The 16,483-nt window shown below is 37.5% G+C and overlaps 3 protein-coding genes across 12 annotated transcripts in view; 1 reads left to right on the top strand and 2 right to left on the bottom strand.

The window, feature by feature from the left end:
* Window positions 1–1,101: 1,101 nt before the first annotated feature.
* On the bottom strand, window positions 1,102–11,486 carry mfsd8l1 (major facilitator superfamily domain containing 8-like 1). Of its 5 annotated transcripts, none has more exons than XM_026143089.2 (12): window positions 11,036–11,464; window positions 6,954–7,139; window positions 6,710–6,772; window positions 5,417–5,536; window positions 5,227–5,306; window positions 4,784–5,114; window positions 4,409–4,482; window positions 4,033–4,246; window positions 3,642–3,764; window positions 3,341–3,471; window positions 1,384–1,498; window positions 1,102–1,241 (listed from the first exon to the last, which is right to left on the bottom strand). In XM_026143089.2, the coding sequence occupies exons 1-11, from the start codon at window positions 11,109–11,111 to the stop codon at window positions 1,418–1,420; spliced, it is 1,479 nt and encodes a 492-aa protein (XP_025998874.1). In that variant the 5' UTR covers window positions 11,112–11,464; the 3' UTR covers window positions 1,102–1,241; window positions 1,384–1,417. The 5 variants fall into 5 exon arrangements, with proteins under 5 accessions (XP_025998874.1, XP_025998873.1, XP_025998875.1 ...); XM_026143088.2 differs by having other exon boundaries at window positions 1,107–1,246; XM_026143090.2 differs by having other exon boundaries at window positions 1,107–1,246; window positions 6,954–7,104; window positions 11,036–11,176.
* A 1,422-nt stretch (window positions 11,487–12,908) lies between these two features.
* polr2h (RNA polymerase II, I and III subunit H) lies at window positions 12,909–16,358 on the bottom strand. Of its 2 annotated transcripts, none has more exons than XM_080289837.1 (6): window positions 16,225–16,358; window positions 14,662–14,754; window positions 14,249–14,332; window positions 13,705–13,798; window positions 13,456–13,539; window positions 12,909–13,233 (listed from the first exon to the last, which is right to left on the bottom strand). In XM_080289837.1, the coding sequence occupies exons 2-6, from the start codon at window positions 14,732–14,734 to the stop codon at window positions 13,116–13,118; spliced, it is 453 nt and encodes a 150-aa protein (XP_080145963.1). In that variant the 5' UTR covers window positions 14,735–14,754; window positions 16,225–16,358; the 3' UTR covers window positions 12,909–13,115. The 2 variants fall into 2 exon arrangements, with proteins under 2 accessions (XP_080145963.1, XP_025998047.1); XM_026142262.2 differs by lacking the exon at window positions 16,225–16,358 and adding an exon at window positions 15,185–15,382.
* Window positions 15,701–16,483, top strand: part of armc9 (armadillo repeat containing 9) — a 28,601-nt gene continuing 27,818 nt past the window's right edge. For 4 of the 5 annotated variants that reach the window (XM_026142260.2, XM_026142261.2, XM_026142259.2 and 1 more), the window contains exons 1-2: window positions 15,716–15,880; window positions 16,102–16,299. In XM_026142260.2, the coding sequence (XP_025998045.1) occupies window positions 16,225–16,299 (75 nt within the window). In that variant the 5' untranslated portion in view covers window positions 15,716–15,880; window positions 16,102–16,224. Of the gene's footprint in view, window positions 15,881–16,101; window positions 16,300–16,483 lie in introns of all 5 variants that reach the window. The other variant, XM_026142258.2, reaches the window with a different exon arrangement.

Raw genomic sequence — 16,483 nt, 5'->3', positions numbered from 1 at the left:
TAAATCCTTCTGCTATTTCAGACAAAAGGGCCTGCCTTTAAAATCTCTGTACTGTACTGTTTTGGTATTAATAACATATTAATATTCTTTATCACAACAGAAGGTCAATAGGTCAAGGTATCATTATGTTTCAGTAGGAAACATTTAGACAGTGATATTTTTTCAGTTATAATTTTTTACAACAGATTTGAGATGAAATTGAAGCCTTTAAAGCTTTTATTTTTTTGAGTAATTACAGCGTTTTTCATTTACAGTCCCCTGTCTTCAGAGGCACCAAATAATTGTAAAAATTGTTGTAATCATAATTAAAATAAAAATCATCATTTTAGATTTTGGCCTTTCTATTCTTGAAGCCGATAAAGTCTACCCTTGTGAAGTCTTCCACTTACAGACTAGCCAGTCAATGACAGTGACACACGTGCGCTGATCTACCGCCAATGTCTTCTGTGGCTCACCAGTATCTTTATTTTCATATATCCATCATACTGTTGATTTCGCAAATCCTAATGTTGCTGTTATCTCTACAATAGAGTTGTTTTTGCAGCCTATCCAACATTTATCTCTGTTGATTCCAAGTTCACATGCATAGTTCAAAATCCAAATCCTGCATTTGAAATCAACTTAGGAGCTTTTAACTGTTTAACTGATGCAAAAAATAATGAAAGAATAGTTTACACCTGTCCATGAAAAAGGTCAATTGAGCAAATTACCTTTAGTCCCCTGGAAAAAACAAAAAAGGGGGCAAAAGCTTAAGAAGCTGTAATTCCTAAACCCTAAAAACACCCTCAAAAAAATTCAGGGAGTCAGCAAATTAATCCCACAATGGTCACAAAACTTTAAACACCTTGAATAATGCAAATCATGTCAGTGCTTAATATATATTCATATATGTCCTCTGATGCAAATGTAAAACATTTGGAATATTCATCAAATTAACAGTTAGCATGATGTGTGATCACAGCACAGGTAGGATCCAACATGTACCAACATCCTACCTGTGCTTCAGCACAGGTAGGATGTTGGTACAAACCTCTTTATCCAACTATTGCATGAACAGCAGAACTCTGTATATTTCCATAGGAAATATAGTGAACTAAACAGCATCAGATCAGCCTCTGCACAGACAAATCCAACCCCTACAGAATGAGCTTTGTGCTTCTGGTGCGTGACACTACTCTAAATGATGGTCTGCAGAAAGTGAGACTGATGAGGGACAGAAAGTACAGATCGCGAAGCTCACACTGTTCTTAAAAAGAGAGAGAGACAGAAGAAGACAGTATGTAAGACTTTTATTTACTTTCTAACATCTGATTACTATACTACCAAAGTGAATTGAAATTAATCGCATCAAGACATACATTATGGTTGTAAATAAAACTGTACCTCCTTCAACCACTTTTCCTCTAACAGCCACTTGCTAATTAAAGTTTTCCGAATTGTCCATTTGCTCCTGTGCAGCAGGTTCCACCAGTCGGCTGTATGAGTAGACCAGCATCATCTGCAATGGACAAAAAACGTTTGTTAAAGAAACGTTTATTCTCATGTTGAAGTGGAAGGTGACTGAGAGAAAGAGAAAGATTGTCTGTTAGTTGGTGTTGTGGCGTGGGTGTGGTCTCTGGCCGGGTGCAGAGGAGGGGTGACGCAGTGAGCTCCCGGGGCGGTGCAGGGGTGGGGTGAACAGGTGTGTTGGGATGTGAGTGTGATTATGTCTCTTTATATGTTGTCAGTGACAGGCAGAGGGGGAGTGTCTGTGTCCCAGTGAAAACAAAAACCACAGTGTAATCACATTCGAAAATAAAGTAGTGCTGTCATTACGTCCGTGTCCTGTCTATGCTTAACGGGTCCAACGCTACACGTGTCATTATCATTTAGCAGTTGCTAAGCTGAGTTCAATATTTAGTTCAATTCAATTTTTTTTATACAGCGCCAAATCACAACAGTCGCCTCAAGGCGCTTTACATTGTAAGTTAAAGACCCTACAATAATACATACAGAGAAAAACCCAACAATCATATGACCCCCTATGAGCAAGCACTCTGGCGACAGTGGGAAGGAAAAACTCCCTTTTAACAGGAAGAAACCTCCAGCAGAACCAGGCTCAGGGAGGTGCTGAGACCGGTTGGGATAAGAGAAGGAAGACAGGATAGAAGACATGCTGTGGAGGAGAGCCAGAGATTAATCACAAGTATGATTTAATGCACAGAGGTTGATTAACACATAGTGAGTGAGAAAGGTGACAGAAGAAGAAATACTCAATGCATCATGGGAATCCCCCAGCAGCATATTGCAGCATAACTAAGGGAGGGTTCAGGGTCACCTGATCCAGCCCTAACTATATTCTTTATCAAAAAGGAAAGTTTGAAGCCTAATCTTAAAAGTAGAGATAGTGTCTGTGTCCTGAATTGGACACAGACACGTCTGGAGTTTTACAGACGTGATTTGAAGCGGGAATGTTTCATTCGGGTTCATTTGGTAGTATCTGTAAAAGTTTAAATATTTTTAAGAACTGAACATTTGATGCTGTGATAACTGAGAAACTACATCGGATGTGTCAGGGAGGTAGAGCTCCACGTTTTTTGTTGTTTTTTTTTTACAGAGAAAATAATGAAATAAAGGTCTGTGAAGAACTGATGGAGTAAATTTGGTTGTTTTTGCCTTGTTTTGTCTTGTTTGCTTCTAAACATTTGGGTTTCATAACAAGTGAGCCTGTACTTCATTAAAAGGATATTGTTGTGCTTGCTTGTTAGCTAATCCAGTTGCTGCTGGCTAGACATGTCAACATGCATCTCCTTTTCTTAACATGAAACCTATTTTTAGGTTTTTATTTGTTCTAAACAGATACTCACTGATGAGAAACATCACTTTTTGACATAAAACAGAAATGCACATTTGCACACTTTGTGAGTCCCAATTTTAGAAACTGGTTTATTTTATACACATTAGTGCAAGAACAAAGGTTTGCGTAAAAAGGGAATGTGGTGATTAATCATTATGTTCTCAAGTAGGTAGCAATATTCATTCCTAACAAATGAAAAGTAGAGAGAAGTATTTAGGCAAAATAAAGCAATACAAAAGCACAAATGCGTATTATGTATTATTTTTATTTGTAATATTTTATGTAGGAAAAGAAGAGAAGTACATAACCTAAATCTACCCAAATGTACTATTTACACTGTATAAAGAAAATTTCAAAAGCAAAAATACTGCAAATGAGTTTTCATTTTATTTTTTCAGGTTATGCCCTCGATATAAATATGATTCCTCTCAGCCAACAAAGGTCCGTTTACACTTAACCTCTGACAGGATGCCTTATGGTTTTGTCATTGTAATTGTTGCTTACCGTTAGCAGGACCAGCAGTACAGTCATCATCCCCATCATGACATACATGTTCTCGGTAAGGCCTCCAGCCCATAGTGGGCCCAGAATGGTGGCTAGACCCCCCACTGAACGACGTATTCCCTGACTGAAACCTGTAAAATGCCCCACACAGCACAAAACACATCAAAGGGCTTACTTCTATGGTTATTATAAGGCCTTAAAATGTGCAGTCAGTTTCACTGATATACTAATTTTTTCCCTCGAAACGACCCCAGAACCCTGTCATGCCTTTGCTTGTCCAGTAGATGGTGCAGTTTCTCACCTTGTGTTTTCTCAGCTGTAATTTTGGAAAACAGAGAAACCTGCGCAACAGACACAAACGGCAAACCCAAAATCTGCAGAAATACCCCAATGATGAACTCTGTCAGCTGCCATGCAAAGCCACCTAGAGAAAACACAAAACGCCAAAGGAAGGAAAAAGGTGAATAATATATATGACACATTTCGAAGATGGATTTCAGGAAAGCTTTTTTAAGGATTAAATATTACATATGTGTAAAAAGAAAGCATTACTTTGACTGTGTCTCAGTGAGAGATCAAGGACCTAGTTCTATATGTGAAAATGCTCCGTCCAGATGAACAGCATTCATGAGAGTTAGATGCTAAAGCAAAAAAACAATCAAAAAAAATTATAATTTCAAGTTGAGTCTAACCTAGCGGCTTAGCCAAGAAGATGAGGCACCAGATACAGGAGATGTTGCACATGCACAGACCAATGGCGAGGATCACCCGTTCCGTCACATGGCGGCTCAGCCAGCGCACAAACAGGAAGCCGGCAATCACCACTACACCACCAAGAAAGTACATCACGCTGTTCTCCAGCTCCCCAAAGCTGAAATATTTCTGCGTCAGAGGGGTCACCATGGTCTGAGGACACAGCCCGTTAAATCCTTTAGTCTCATTATGTTTGTTGGCAAGATAAAACTTAGTTTGTATGCTCTCACAGGGTTTAAAATGATTTAAAAAAAAATCAAGAAATGATATACTGAAAACAGATCATTTAATTTGTATGAGAGTTTCAATCTGCACCTCCAGGGCTGTCTGATTGAAAAAGGTGACAAACTGGGCAGCCAGCAGCACAATCACCTCTTCTCTCAGGAACTCTGATACAAAGAAACCGAAACATGTAGACAAAACATGAAAACACTGGAAAGAGACATTGGTCAACAGCAAAGTCAGAAAGAAAGGGGACAAAAATCTATTTCATAACCAGGAAGTTCAGAAACAACAACAACAAACAAACTGTGCTACTTCACTTGTAAGAGATATATTTTGCACATTCCAAGGCTCATAAAACTAAGACGCTTTGTAGCAAGAAGGCAATCCAATCAGTTTAAGAAGAGGATAGAAGAAGAGATGAACAAACAGGCAAGGCACCCAGCAATAATCATGTGAATCACTGACCTCGAGATATGCTGAAATTCTTAAAGACACCTGAAGACTCTGCTGGTGAAACAGGAGAATGAGGTGAAGGATTCGGATTCAGCGTAGTGTTCCTGGGTGGACTGGAAGCCACGACAGAGCCGTAGGACCCCATCAGCTCCTGAGACACTATTAGGGGCTTTCCCTCTTCATCGCTCTCTTCTACGTCTTCCACAAGGCTTTTCTCATTCTCTTCCTCTTGGTTCTTTCGCATCATACTATCCCTGGCTTTCCTTTTCTCAACGGGTGGTAGGTCCACAGTCAGGAAAACAACCACGAATTGAAGGAGAATCCACAGCAGACACATAAACAGCTGCAAGGGATGGATGAACAAGATCACTGCTCTCCACAGATGGCCGCAAAGAAATGCATAAAAAATGTAAAACACCTTATTATAATGCATACTGACATGTTATAAATCTTACCCCGGGTGCAGTGTATTTATTGATTACAAAAGGACCCAGGTGGAAATCACACAACCTCAGAAAGATGTTAAATGCTGGACCTGTGTTAAACAAAGGATACTACATGAACATTATCCACCTAAAACCATTAAGATTTATAATAACTAAACAATCTTTAATATTTGTCGCAAGAAAGCAAACAAGCACTGACCAATCACAAGTCCAGCCTGCCGACATGCCATGAAAGCAGCAAATACAGTGGCACGGTCCTCTGGGGCCGTGCTTCTGGTTAAGAAGCCAAAGATAGACGAGCTAACGCCTGCACCGATGCCTGGGAAACAAACAAACCAACTAAAAACCAAAAACATCAACTTTGGCTTCTCTTTTCCAGGTAAAACTGTTTTTTGTAAAGTGGGAAAAAAGATAAGATATCATGTTTCACTAACAGTCAAGTGACAGGAGTGATTTAGAAACAACAAAGAAAAACACGTGTTTTTTATTTAAGATGGCATTCAGTTATCCTAAATGGTCACAGATGGCATATTGTGTTAACAGTTGCAAGTTTTAAATGTTAAAAGCATAATTAATTGGGAAAAAAATGTTTTGTTTTTTTCACTTATGTTGGGACAGGTGAAATGTATTTGGCTTATTGAGTAATCAGAACTTTGGGTGTTTCAGCCTCAAACTGGCCAAGAAAATTTTTTTTGAAGGCTTTGAGGAACTGCAAGAAATGAAGATAAAACAGCAAAAAACGATAAACCAGACAACAAGTTTCTACTCTGACAAACAGACACCTTACACGTCTTCATCTTATCTTAACAGCTCTATTAAGTGACTCCCACGAATGTCTTGGTGATGTTAAGTGAGGGATTTGTATGGGATAAAGGAATGCTATCACTTTTTGCAGTACAAGCCGTGCCATTGAATGTTCATTTATTGGAGCCACATGGAGCCAATTTCCTCCAACAATGGAACAATGACCCAAAACACAGCTCCAAATAAGAACTGTGAACATGAACTATTTAGACAAGAAGGAAACAGTTGGCATTCTTGAAATTTCTCCAGATTACTCCAACAAAGTGACAGCAGTTATGCAACTATTATGTCCAACCTCGACAAAGTCTTAACAATGTCTCATATCCAGTTCATAACACACTCAGTTGCTGCAAACTCAGCAGTATATTTCACCAAACATACCTTAAGACTCAATTTAAAGTAGCTTGTAAACCGATCGCAGGTTGAACTTTGAAACACTATTAGTGACCTACAAGTTAAGGATTTATGAGTGTCAATGGAAACTATCACAAAGGCAGGGACTATATTTTGCAGTAAATAATGTATCCCAGTATTTTCTAATCACTGAAGTACTTTCAGTCTGAAACTTTTATAATCAAGTTTTTTAAACTGTTCTAAACTAACATGCTTTTCAGTATGACTAACATATTTGTAGTCATTAAATCCACAAAATGATTCTCAGTTCTACGTTTACTTATTATAGACTCACCTGCTACCAGTCTGCTTGACAGCAGAAGCCACTTTGAGTATCCCATCAAGTACATAAAATTACCTGTAAAAAAAGATAAAAAGTAAATATGGAATCGACTTAAACAATTGTCATAAGATTTGAATAAAAAAAATATGTTTGGTTTCTTGTACAAAAGAAGTACCCAGTATAACTGGGGTTCAAACGTGAATCCTATTTGAAGGATTGCTGAGTGTTAGAAAATATGCAAGACCTGTGGACTCACCAACTATCTCAAAGATGTTGGCAAACAATATGATCTTCTTTGTTGATCGGGTTCTGTCGGACCAGTGGCCAAACAGTGGTCCAGACAGTAGGCCACTCAGACTGAATGCTGACAGGACCAATCCCAGAAAGTAAGGTGCTGCATCCAGAGTCTGCAAGAAACGCCATATTGTGGGCAAAATTACAGCTGTGGATAGAGAAGAGAGTTTGTTTTTTATTTTACTATTAAGAAATCATACATATTCGATTCATCACAGTCTGAAAACTAAAAGACAAAAGATGGATACAGCACGCTGTTATTGCTTACAGCTTTATTTATCACACAGGCAAAGGATAATGCTGACCAAATGTAATCCAAAATTCAATTACTGGGTCAGATGGCACACAATAAAGCACGCTCTCTGAGAATTCCAGAGAAAATTACTACTCAAATTTTTGTCGTTCAGGGATATGGCCCTGACAGACAACTGTGTGTGGAAGTGACAAAACTAAAAGCTCCAAAACTGAATGTTTCTTTTTCATAAACTTTAGGAATTTATCATTTATTTGTATATTTATATATTGCTCATTAGGAAAGAGCAAAACCTCTGTATCTGTAGATAATTCAATAATCTCTCTTTTTCATTGACCTTGTCTATAAACAGCCTCTATAGAGCACCACAGTGGAGTCAAATAAACAAGATTTGATTGAAGTACAGACTTAATTTAGTTCAAGGTATTAAAAAAAACCCACTGAATTAACTTTTTAACAATTACAGCCAATTTATGTACCTAATGTACCATTTTTAGATGCAAAAAGGTAAATAGAAACTGATTGACTGATAAGCAGTTTCACGGCCAGGTGAGGCCTGTACCCTCGTTACATCAGGACAAACTAAGCTGATAAAATAAAAATCTGGTTCATTCTTTAAAAGAATGAATGAATTGATTAGCTCAAAAAACACCAAAAAGGCCTGAAAGACCACAGAAGGGGAGGTAGGTCGGTGTTTGTTAAAGTCTACAATCAAGAGACACTTTCTGATTGTTAATACAAATACAAATGTACAACAAACCAGTGGTTATGTTCAAAAACAAGAAGGTCAGATTAGACTTTACCAGAAAACATTTAAAGGGGCCTACACATTTCTGAAAAAAATGTCTTCTAACTTGTAATAGAATCATGGGAAGAAAAAAGATGGAGAAGGAGAGAAAGAGCTCAAGGTCCAAAGCATATGACATTATCTGTAAATCATGGTGGAGGCAATATTATAGCATGTGGAACTAGGTCAGTCGTGCTTACTGATGATGTGACTGCTGATAGAAGTAGCAGTAGCACATTCAGCAAAATGTCGCAAAACTGATTGGACAGCGGCTGACAGTGCAAATGGATAGTGAAACAAAGCATACTGCAATACCAAACCAAGAGCTTCTGAAGGGAAAGAAATGCCATATTCCTCAGTGGCCAAGTCAGTCATCTGATCTCACCCCAACGGAGCATGGTTGTACAAAACTGGAGGTAGAAAGATCCACAACAAGGCCTGTCAGAGCATCTTGAGGAAGGAAACACAGCGTTTTGTGATGTGTATGGTTTCTACACTCCAGGAAGCATTTTCATTCAAATATATGTATGATTACGTGATGTTAAAAATAATGTTTCTCTTCTCAATTAATCATTAGCCTTTGAAAACAGATGACTAAACATGGCTGTAATTCTTAAAAGGTTAATGAATTATTTTGGTAAAACCCTTGAATTAAAGTATGCACTTCAGTCACATCATGAATGTTTGATTTAAAATCCACTACAGTGGAGCAGAGACCAAAAACGTATTGACCTAATTGTGTAAAGCGATTTGCTTGATGCACAATGCTTTATAGCTGATACCTGGTTGGCTGGTCGGTTTTCCAGGCTCTTCACAACTACTCATCCGGTTAGTTAGCGGCATTCTTTGCTCACATTGGTGTAGTTGCTTTAATTATTTGTCCCAAATTTGAGAATTATTTACTCTACATGGCAGTTATTTCACATCAGCTATGCGTTAATTCACCCTTTTTGCAAGAGTTTAGTTAAGTTCATTGACTTTGATTTGTGGTTGCCACATTGCTCCTAACCTGTTCTTATGTATACACGTCTTAAAGGCGGACATTTTTAAACACATTTGGATTATGCAATGGTTTCACAAGGCACACCTGCATTCATGTCTGTTGTCAGTTGTTCTTTTGACTGTATTTTTAAAGTGACTGTTACCGAGTTGTGATAATGGCTTAAGCAATGTTTGCATAAAGACAGTGATGTCCAACCAGTTAAATTCAGTTTGATTTTCCTTTATATAGCACGAAATTTAAAAAAACAAAACAGTCAACTCAATACACTTTATATTGCAGTAATAATACATAATGGAAAACCCTTAAAATCAGGTGACCCTGTATGAGCAAGCATAAAAACTTCCTTTTAACAAGAAGATTTCTCCAGAAGCATCAGCCTTAGGGAGGGGTGGCAAGGTGCCGAGACCAGTTGGGGGTGAGGGGAAGAAGACGTGCAGTTGAATATACAGTGTCAAACTGTAGTGTAGATGACCCTATTTTACATTACTCACTCTTAAATAAACACAGGTGGGTTGTACTGGAAATCTGCACTCTTAGATCTAAAACATTAATTCAACTACAAGTAAAACCACTCATGTTAAAAGATGAACCAACTGTGTTTTAAGTACTGTTCAGTTTCCTGTGATCAAGCAAACCTAGCTAGTGTTTCCCTTGAAAATTTGAAGTCCAAGTGTAAAATAACTGCTTAAGATTTTAGGTTAACTTAACCTTGTAACTCTTTGGGAGTTGCCCAATATTGTTGCAAAGTAAAACAAAAATCTTTTCTACCTGAGATTTTCCTTTAATCACTAATTTCCTTGTTTGTTTTCACTGTCACGTGGGGTGCTATCAAGCGCTCCAATCATGCTGGACTGAGTCACTTATATACATTTGGGTCACAGGTCCTCCCACGCTTAGCCTGGTTGTACTCAATGGTTCTGTGCTATGGTCTTATCAGGTGAAACACAGTTATTATTTCCACAGGAACAGTTTTCTTACACATTTTGCTAAGTCCTGTGCTTTGTTGGAGATTGTTCAAGTAGTTCAATTTTTAGGAACTAACTCATCAATGGAGGCTGACACACGTTGATCTTACTCACAGATCAGCCTGGGGTTCTCTCATTACTGCGCACACAAGGGAACATAAATGTACGGTGATGCAATGATATCGCAATATTTTTACACCACATAAAGATTTACACTGGTATTATCGCCTTACCTTTGAGTTTGCCCAATTCTACCTCAATCTTGCATCTGTGGATGCTGAATTTCCTATTTTCTGATTTACACTCGTCACCAGCAAATAGTGAAAACAATTTGCTGTTACAGAATCATAAAATTGAAACAAACCTTAAATTTGTACTTAATTTCACTTCATTTAAAGCTCACAATTGTATTGATTGAAGCCTGGATTTATAATCTATTCTTTTACAGTTTTCTGTGTGTGTCTTTATAACCGGTTAAGCTTATGGTACTTATAATGCAGTGTGTAACACAGAACAGATTTTTTTGTTTGTTAAATGCCAATGCGGTAAATAAACACAATGTAACATATTATTATTTTCATCGTCTCCACCTCTTATAATAATTAGATTTTTATATATTCTATGCAATACATATACATCTTATATATTGGGATACTTATAAACATTTATGTTATCACAAATGCGCTTTAAATGCACTGTAGAGATGACCTTCATTGAAAATGATTATGTGAAATTAATTATTTCCGATGTTTTTTCTTTTTAATGTTTATTATATTTGCATATTGTTAAATAGACTATAGTAAACATGATATGAAGGGGATATGGATATATATAAAATAAAGAAATGACCTATTTTTAAAAATCTTTTTTACTCTTTATACTCATGCGTCATTGCACCGGTGTTGTGCCACAGCGTTATAATTAAAACAGTCCATTTTGTCCACTTAAAATATCTTTATAGAACAGTTTTGTTGTACTTGTTACAATTTCTTTGTCATTGTCATCTACCCATGTTTACCCCAATAACAAGTCTTACCATATTCCACCCCGCTGAGAAGAAAAATAAGTCCAATGGTGATATATGTCAGCTTCTTTTCCCGTCTGCTATCCATTACGCCTCACTGCTGAATTCTTCTCTCTGTAAGACTTTAAACATACATGTCCCTTCTCGTCTCCCTACCAAACACAGCCGACATAATCCCGAGAGCAGTGCTTCCAATTACAGAGAACAGCTGCAGAATGCTTCAAGAGCACACTGTTCCCACTACCTGAACAGCGTTTGCAAGGCTAATATCACTTATCACTACGCGTTATCTCATATCGTATGGAAAACTCGTGTTTTCGTCGTGAAAACACGAGTCCAGTCCATGCATATATAAAATGTCTGTAATTAAACCAGCCGGGTAAATGCTCCGCAATGATTGATGCTAGCCGTAGCTTACTAAACACTCGCCCTCAAACTGCCAAAAGCGAGGCAGAGGGGAAACAACCAATCACAGCAGCGCGCAGTTTAAAGCCATCCTACACAACTTCCGGTTGCCCGCACATTGACAGTCGCAACCGCTGAAACTTCAACTGCTTTCATAGATTGAATAATATACGCACACATTGGAGTATAAGGGGTTTTTTTCTTCTTCTTTCTGTTGCAAGACCATTTAACAAGATACACGATGGTAGTGCTGTGCGATACTGCAAATTTTGGTATCGATCTGATACAAAGAACTGCACTTCTTGTTTATACGTGCTTTATTAGACAAGCGTCACTATTGCAAAAAAATAAAACCTTTTGAACCCCTTGGACTGAATCTGGATATTCGCTAATGAGTGTGGATTCAATCATGCTGATTAATGCAGTTTAGGAGTAGGAGAGAGCATAGGCAGGGTGAAGTGGGTGGAGATGAGTGTCAGGGGTGATTTGTGACAGGAGGTTAGCAGCAAGGGTGAAAAAGAAGGTTTATAAGACGAGAGTGAGACCTGCTATGATGTATAATTTGGACAGTAAGACTAAACTAAAAACCCTAAACCTGGAGCTGGAAATGCTAAAATTTTCATAGAAAGTGGACAAGCTAGAAAATGAGTGTATCAGAGGGAGAGCTCACGTCAAGTGTTTTGGAGATAAAGTTGGAGAGACAAGGGATGATGATGAGGAATAGTGGATTTGTTGGACAAAGGATGTTGAAAATGGAGATACCAAGCAGGAGGAAAAGCGGAAGACCTCAGAGAAGTTACATCGTTCCTTTATTGCATCACTAAACTCTAGTCTGAGTCAGACAAAAATGTTCCCCATCTTGTGACTTCCATTAGAAGAAAAACCCGCTTTCCATACAAAAAGCTGCCTGTGTACACTTGATTAAATTTTCTGTCTCTCGTGTGTTCACATTTTAGTTTGTTGGCATGTAGAACATTTCCCATCACACTGTGAAGTCCCACACATGAGGTAGGATTACCTCATGTTTGTTGCTAAATCTTCCTTTTAGGGAGAGATTTAATCTTTGGGCATTAATCATGTGTGTTGCTGCTTTTACACATGCTTAAGGTTTTGCTTGTGGTTGTGGATCCCTTGTTGCCTCATGTGCAGAGTCAGAATGACATCAGCTAACATGCATTGTTGCGGTTGTGAGTAGGCTGAGGATAAATGGCCCATTTGGGGTCTGCAGGAGGAATAAATGGAGCCAAAAACTGCAAACAGATTTATTGGAACTGTAATTACAAACCTGAAAGTTCACCGTTCTGAACTACTTTATTCAATTAGCACTGTTTCTTTATAGAACCATCTTCTATCCTAATTATAGCAGCACACATGATGCCTGTGTAATAATGTTAGACTCACCCTTCTTGCAGAGTACAAGGATAATTAAATGATTGTTTGAGAGCAGTTGCTAAGATATAAGGAAGAATAAACATGCCAATGTGTATAAAAGAAGTCTTTATTTACAGTTTGTCTGCAGGTGGAGTCGGTAGCAGTTCTTATGTGCCACAGTGTTTAGTCTTTAGTCCATCCTGATGGAGGAATGAGAATCATCAAAATAAAAAAGTTTCCGACAGCCTCCTTGTAGATGCTCCATATAAATTTAAGGTTGACTGGTGAACCATGGGTGGGTGACCACAGGTTTGTTTTAGAAGGCCAGCTTCTTCATGAGCAGGTAGACCCTAGAGTCCACTTCAAAGCCGTGAAGATTGTTGGCATCTCCCTGTAGCCTCATGAGGAGGCCTCCATAAGACACATAAGCAGAGCTGAAACAAGAAAAACACACAAGAAATTGGAATAGCACAAACCAACGGCAGAGTCTGGAAAAGTTATCACACAGGCAGATTCAAATGTGATCTCATTTCCATAAATAGTTTCACAGAAAGGTCATCTTCTCTGTTAGAAACACAGTTTTGTTCCAGCGGATTATTAATTTCAGTAAATATATGACATATAGTCATTTTGAGAAAACTAAGCACTTCACTTACAGACGTGTGGCAGCTTCTGTTGAAGTTTCATCGCCCTCAATCTTGTAAACTTTCCCATACATCACATAATCAAACTGGTCTGCTCTGGAAATTTAAACAAAGTGGAATGAGTGTGAAAGTCATTTTGTAAATTAAAAGCGTAAGAAGTATTAACAATGTTATTATTGTTAAATATGCCAATAAAACAGCAATTTTCTTTTTGCTAAAGTTCCACAAATTACAACTTTAAATTGGAAGCAGCTGTCTTACCTAGACGGTCTGTCATCCTGAGGATTGTACTCTCCATCGTCTGGTGTTCCATCTTCATATAACGTGCTGGCAATTACCAGTCTAAACTTGTCACCTTAATGAAAGAGATATATTACAACAAACTAGCTTTATCATATTGTGCATTTGGACACTTTGGGTTACAGATACAATTCTGACACATGGTTCTTCAAGGCTTTTTACTCATAGAGCTGGGTTCCTTTGGGTTGAGTAAATGTTATTATACAGCTATTACACGACTCACCTGCACGTGAACAAGTCAAATATTGAGGGAGTCAGGGGATACATTAACGAGCAATCATATTTTTTTATGTATTACAGTATAATCTTTACTTTTGAAGAGTGCCAGTTTATTCTGATAAAATATTCTAAATAGCTGACATAGTCATTTGCTATAATTATGCTGTATATAGGACCGGTTTACACCATTGTATTTGATACATATTAACTAACAAATGACTTCCAATTTAAAACAAAACAAAAACACAAAGACACACAGGGACAAAAAAAGAATGTTTTTTCTTACCAAGATCAACAGGATAGATCTGAATGTTCACATCCAAGATGAGGTCCATCTTGAACGATTCACTTTCACAATGCAGACGAGATACTGCAGATTAACAGTTGAAGAGTTTCTATTAGATAATTTATTGTTTGTTTGTTTTTTTAATTAAATGGTGTTAACGAAGATCAACAATAACTAAAATAATGCCTCTTGTTGATAATCAAAGTTAGACTGGTTCATGATTGGCCAGAAGTTGTGTGTTTGGATACTTGAAAGGTTTAATACTTAATATCAGATCCCTTTCACTAAGAAGAACTGCACTTGGGTTATAAATTAAACTTTATCTATATCGAGATCAAATTAGAGATCAAACATGCAATTATCTGTTGGTTGGTGTTATAATTTCACTTTTTTAATGATAATATTTCACACACCTCTGTCAAACTTCTTGCCATCTGGATCGATATCTTTTACATCAAAAATATCCTCAAAAAGAATTCCAGCCATCTCTCTCAGAGTCTGTCAGTCTGTAAAAATAAGGGAAAATAAAGACAAAAACACAAAATGAAGCCACTTTTATTAGACTGAAACCATTACTGAAACTTAAAACACACCCTGCCAGTACAAGAAACACACTTCACTGAAATTCACAGAAACTTGTGTTTGCTTGTCTTATTGTTTCCCCCCGTCTATTCTGTGCACAACTGCAGCTGAAAAATCTTAACCACTAATCATACATTAATGAAACAACTGTGTATCACAACGTAAAAAAAAAACTTCAAACCTTAATAATTCGTGCTTTTGTTTTTGACCATTTAACAGTAATCTAACACCCGTTGTTGCCGAATCAGTTAGCGAAAGTATTAAGGTCTTGGCAAAGCTTTTTCAACTTTAGCATCTCTCATTCATGCTAATTGCTAGCCTTAGCATATTGGCCAAACGATTCCAAAAACGTACCTCAAGTTTTGATATTATACTGTAAGTTCAATGGCGTCGCGCTCACTTGGGTTTTCACTCTGCGACGGGGAGTATTTAATTTTGCGCTAGATGTCTTAGTTAGTCAAAATTTCATTCATTATTATCCCAAACAGACTGTACCGCGCAGGAACAATGTGCTCAACCTTTGACATAGAAAGTGCTTCCGGTTTGAAATACGGAAAGAAAGAATATAAACGTAAATATATAACGAAATTAGATAAAGACAGATAGACGAATTTTTTCAGCCACAGACAAAAAAAAAACGTATAATAAAAAAAAATACCTGCCTATCTGCTCTTTCTCTACGTTAATATTCGAAACAAATATATAGGTTTTCCAGCTAGTTTAAAAAATAAATGGTCTCATGAGATACCTTATTGTTGTTATAAAGTTAAAAAGAGCAAAAGAAAATCACAATAATCTGCAAAGAATACGTAAGAACCAAATAGCATCCTTTCGGCAATCTTTACGACATTTGCCTCTACTTTCCAGTCTATTCGGTTGCTAGGTGTTTTTTAGCGTCCTGTCTGTGTACTGTTGCTAGCTAATGGCTATCTAACTAATATAAGTTGCAACTGAAGACCACAAATCCTCACAAAAATGGACGGTTCTACGCGTGAGCGCCTCGGAAGTGTCAATGAAATGTATTCACCAAGTACCTGATATACGAACGAGGTAATGATGTTAATGCGCTCTCTTTATGTCGCATAACGTTAATTGATGAGTTAGCTTATTAGCTAGCTTGTGACATCTTGACGCTGTCTCTGATGTCTTACTGTGATGAAAATAATTCACTTTTAAGGCAAATGTGCTTGAATTTTAGATTATAAAGTAAAATCGCCATCAGTTGTATCTTTGTTGATGTTTTTCTCTTTCTGTGTGTGTGTGTGTGTTAGTTGCTCAAACCATTGTGCTGTCCAATTCAAACAGACCGCAAAATACTAACTCGGAGCGAAAACGTTATTGAATGAAAGTGGGACTCTTTGCTGCCGGATATTTTAAAGCTTTTCGGTACTCACATGAGTTCCAAGGAGGCAGCCAATATGGGGGACATCTCGGCAAATGAAACCGATCTTCTTGGGATGATTAAGGAGGTAGCACGTTTCTTCTGTAAACTGCCATATGCAAATCGCAGTGAGCATTAATAGAAATGAAGTAATCGCAATGCACAACTTTCATATATAGCGTTTCTACAATAAATTATGCATAGATGATTGAAAGCATACTTACATTCTGCTCTGATTGAGGTGGTATGTCACGTGTGTTTATTTGTATTTT

The sequence above is a fragment of the Astatotilapia calliptera genome, chromosome 15 (genome assembly GCF_964374335.1).
Source record: "Astatotilapia calliptera chromosome 15, fAstCal68.1, whole genome shotgun sequence".
Lineage (NCBI taxonomy): Eukaryota > Metazoa > Chordata > Actinopteri > Cichliformes > Cichlidae > Astatotilapia > Astatotilapia calliptera.
This window is presented reverse-complemented; position numbering and strand designations above follow the sequence as displayed.

What these genes read in the sequence shown, in the direction of transcription:
- polr2h (XM_080289837.1), bottom strand. Translation starts at nt 14,734, where the DNA reads ATGGCTGGAATTCTTTTTGAGGATATTTTTGATGTAAAAGATATCGAT. An exon ending in TGGCAAGAAGTTTGACAGAG is followed by an intron (nt 14,333 to 14,661) that starts GTGTGTGAAATA and finishes GTTAATCTGCAG; the next exon opens with TATCTCGTCTGCATTGTGAA. An exon ending in GATCTATCCTGTTGATCTTG is followed by an intron (nt 13,799 to 14,248) that starts GTAAGAAAAAAC and finishes TCTTTCATTAAG; the next exon opens with GTGACAAGTTTAGACTGGTA.
- mfsd8l1 (XM_080289834.1), bottom strand. Translation starts at nt 11,111, where the DNA reads ATGGATAGCAGACGGGAAAAGAAGCTGACATATATCACCATTGGACTT. An exon ending in GCAGGCTGGACTTGTGATTG is followed by an intron (nt 5,307 to 5,416) that starts GTCAGTGCTTGT and finishes TGTTTAACACAG; the next exon opens with GTCCAGCATTTAACATCTTT. An exon ending in GAATTTCAGCATATCTCGAG is followed by an intron (nt 4,483 to 4,783) that starts GTCAGTGATTCA and finishes TCTTTGTATCAG; the next exon opens with AGTTCCTGAGAGAAGAGGTG.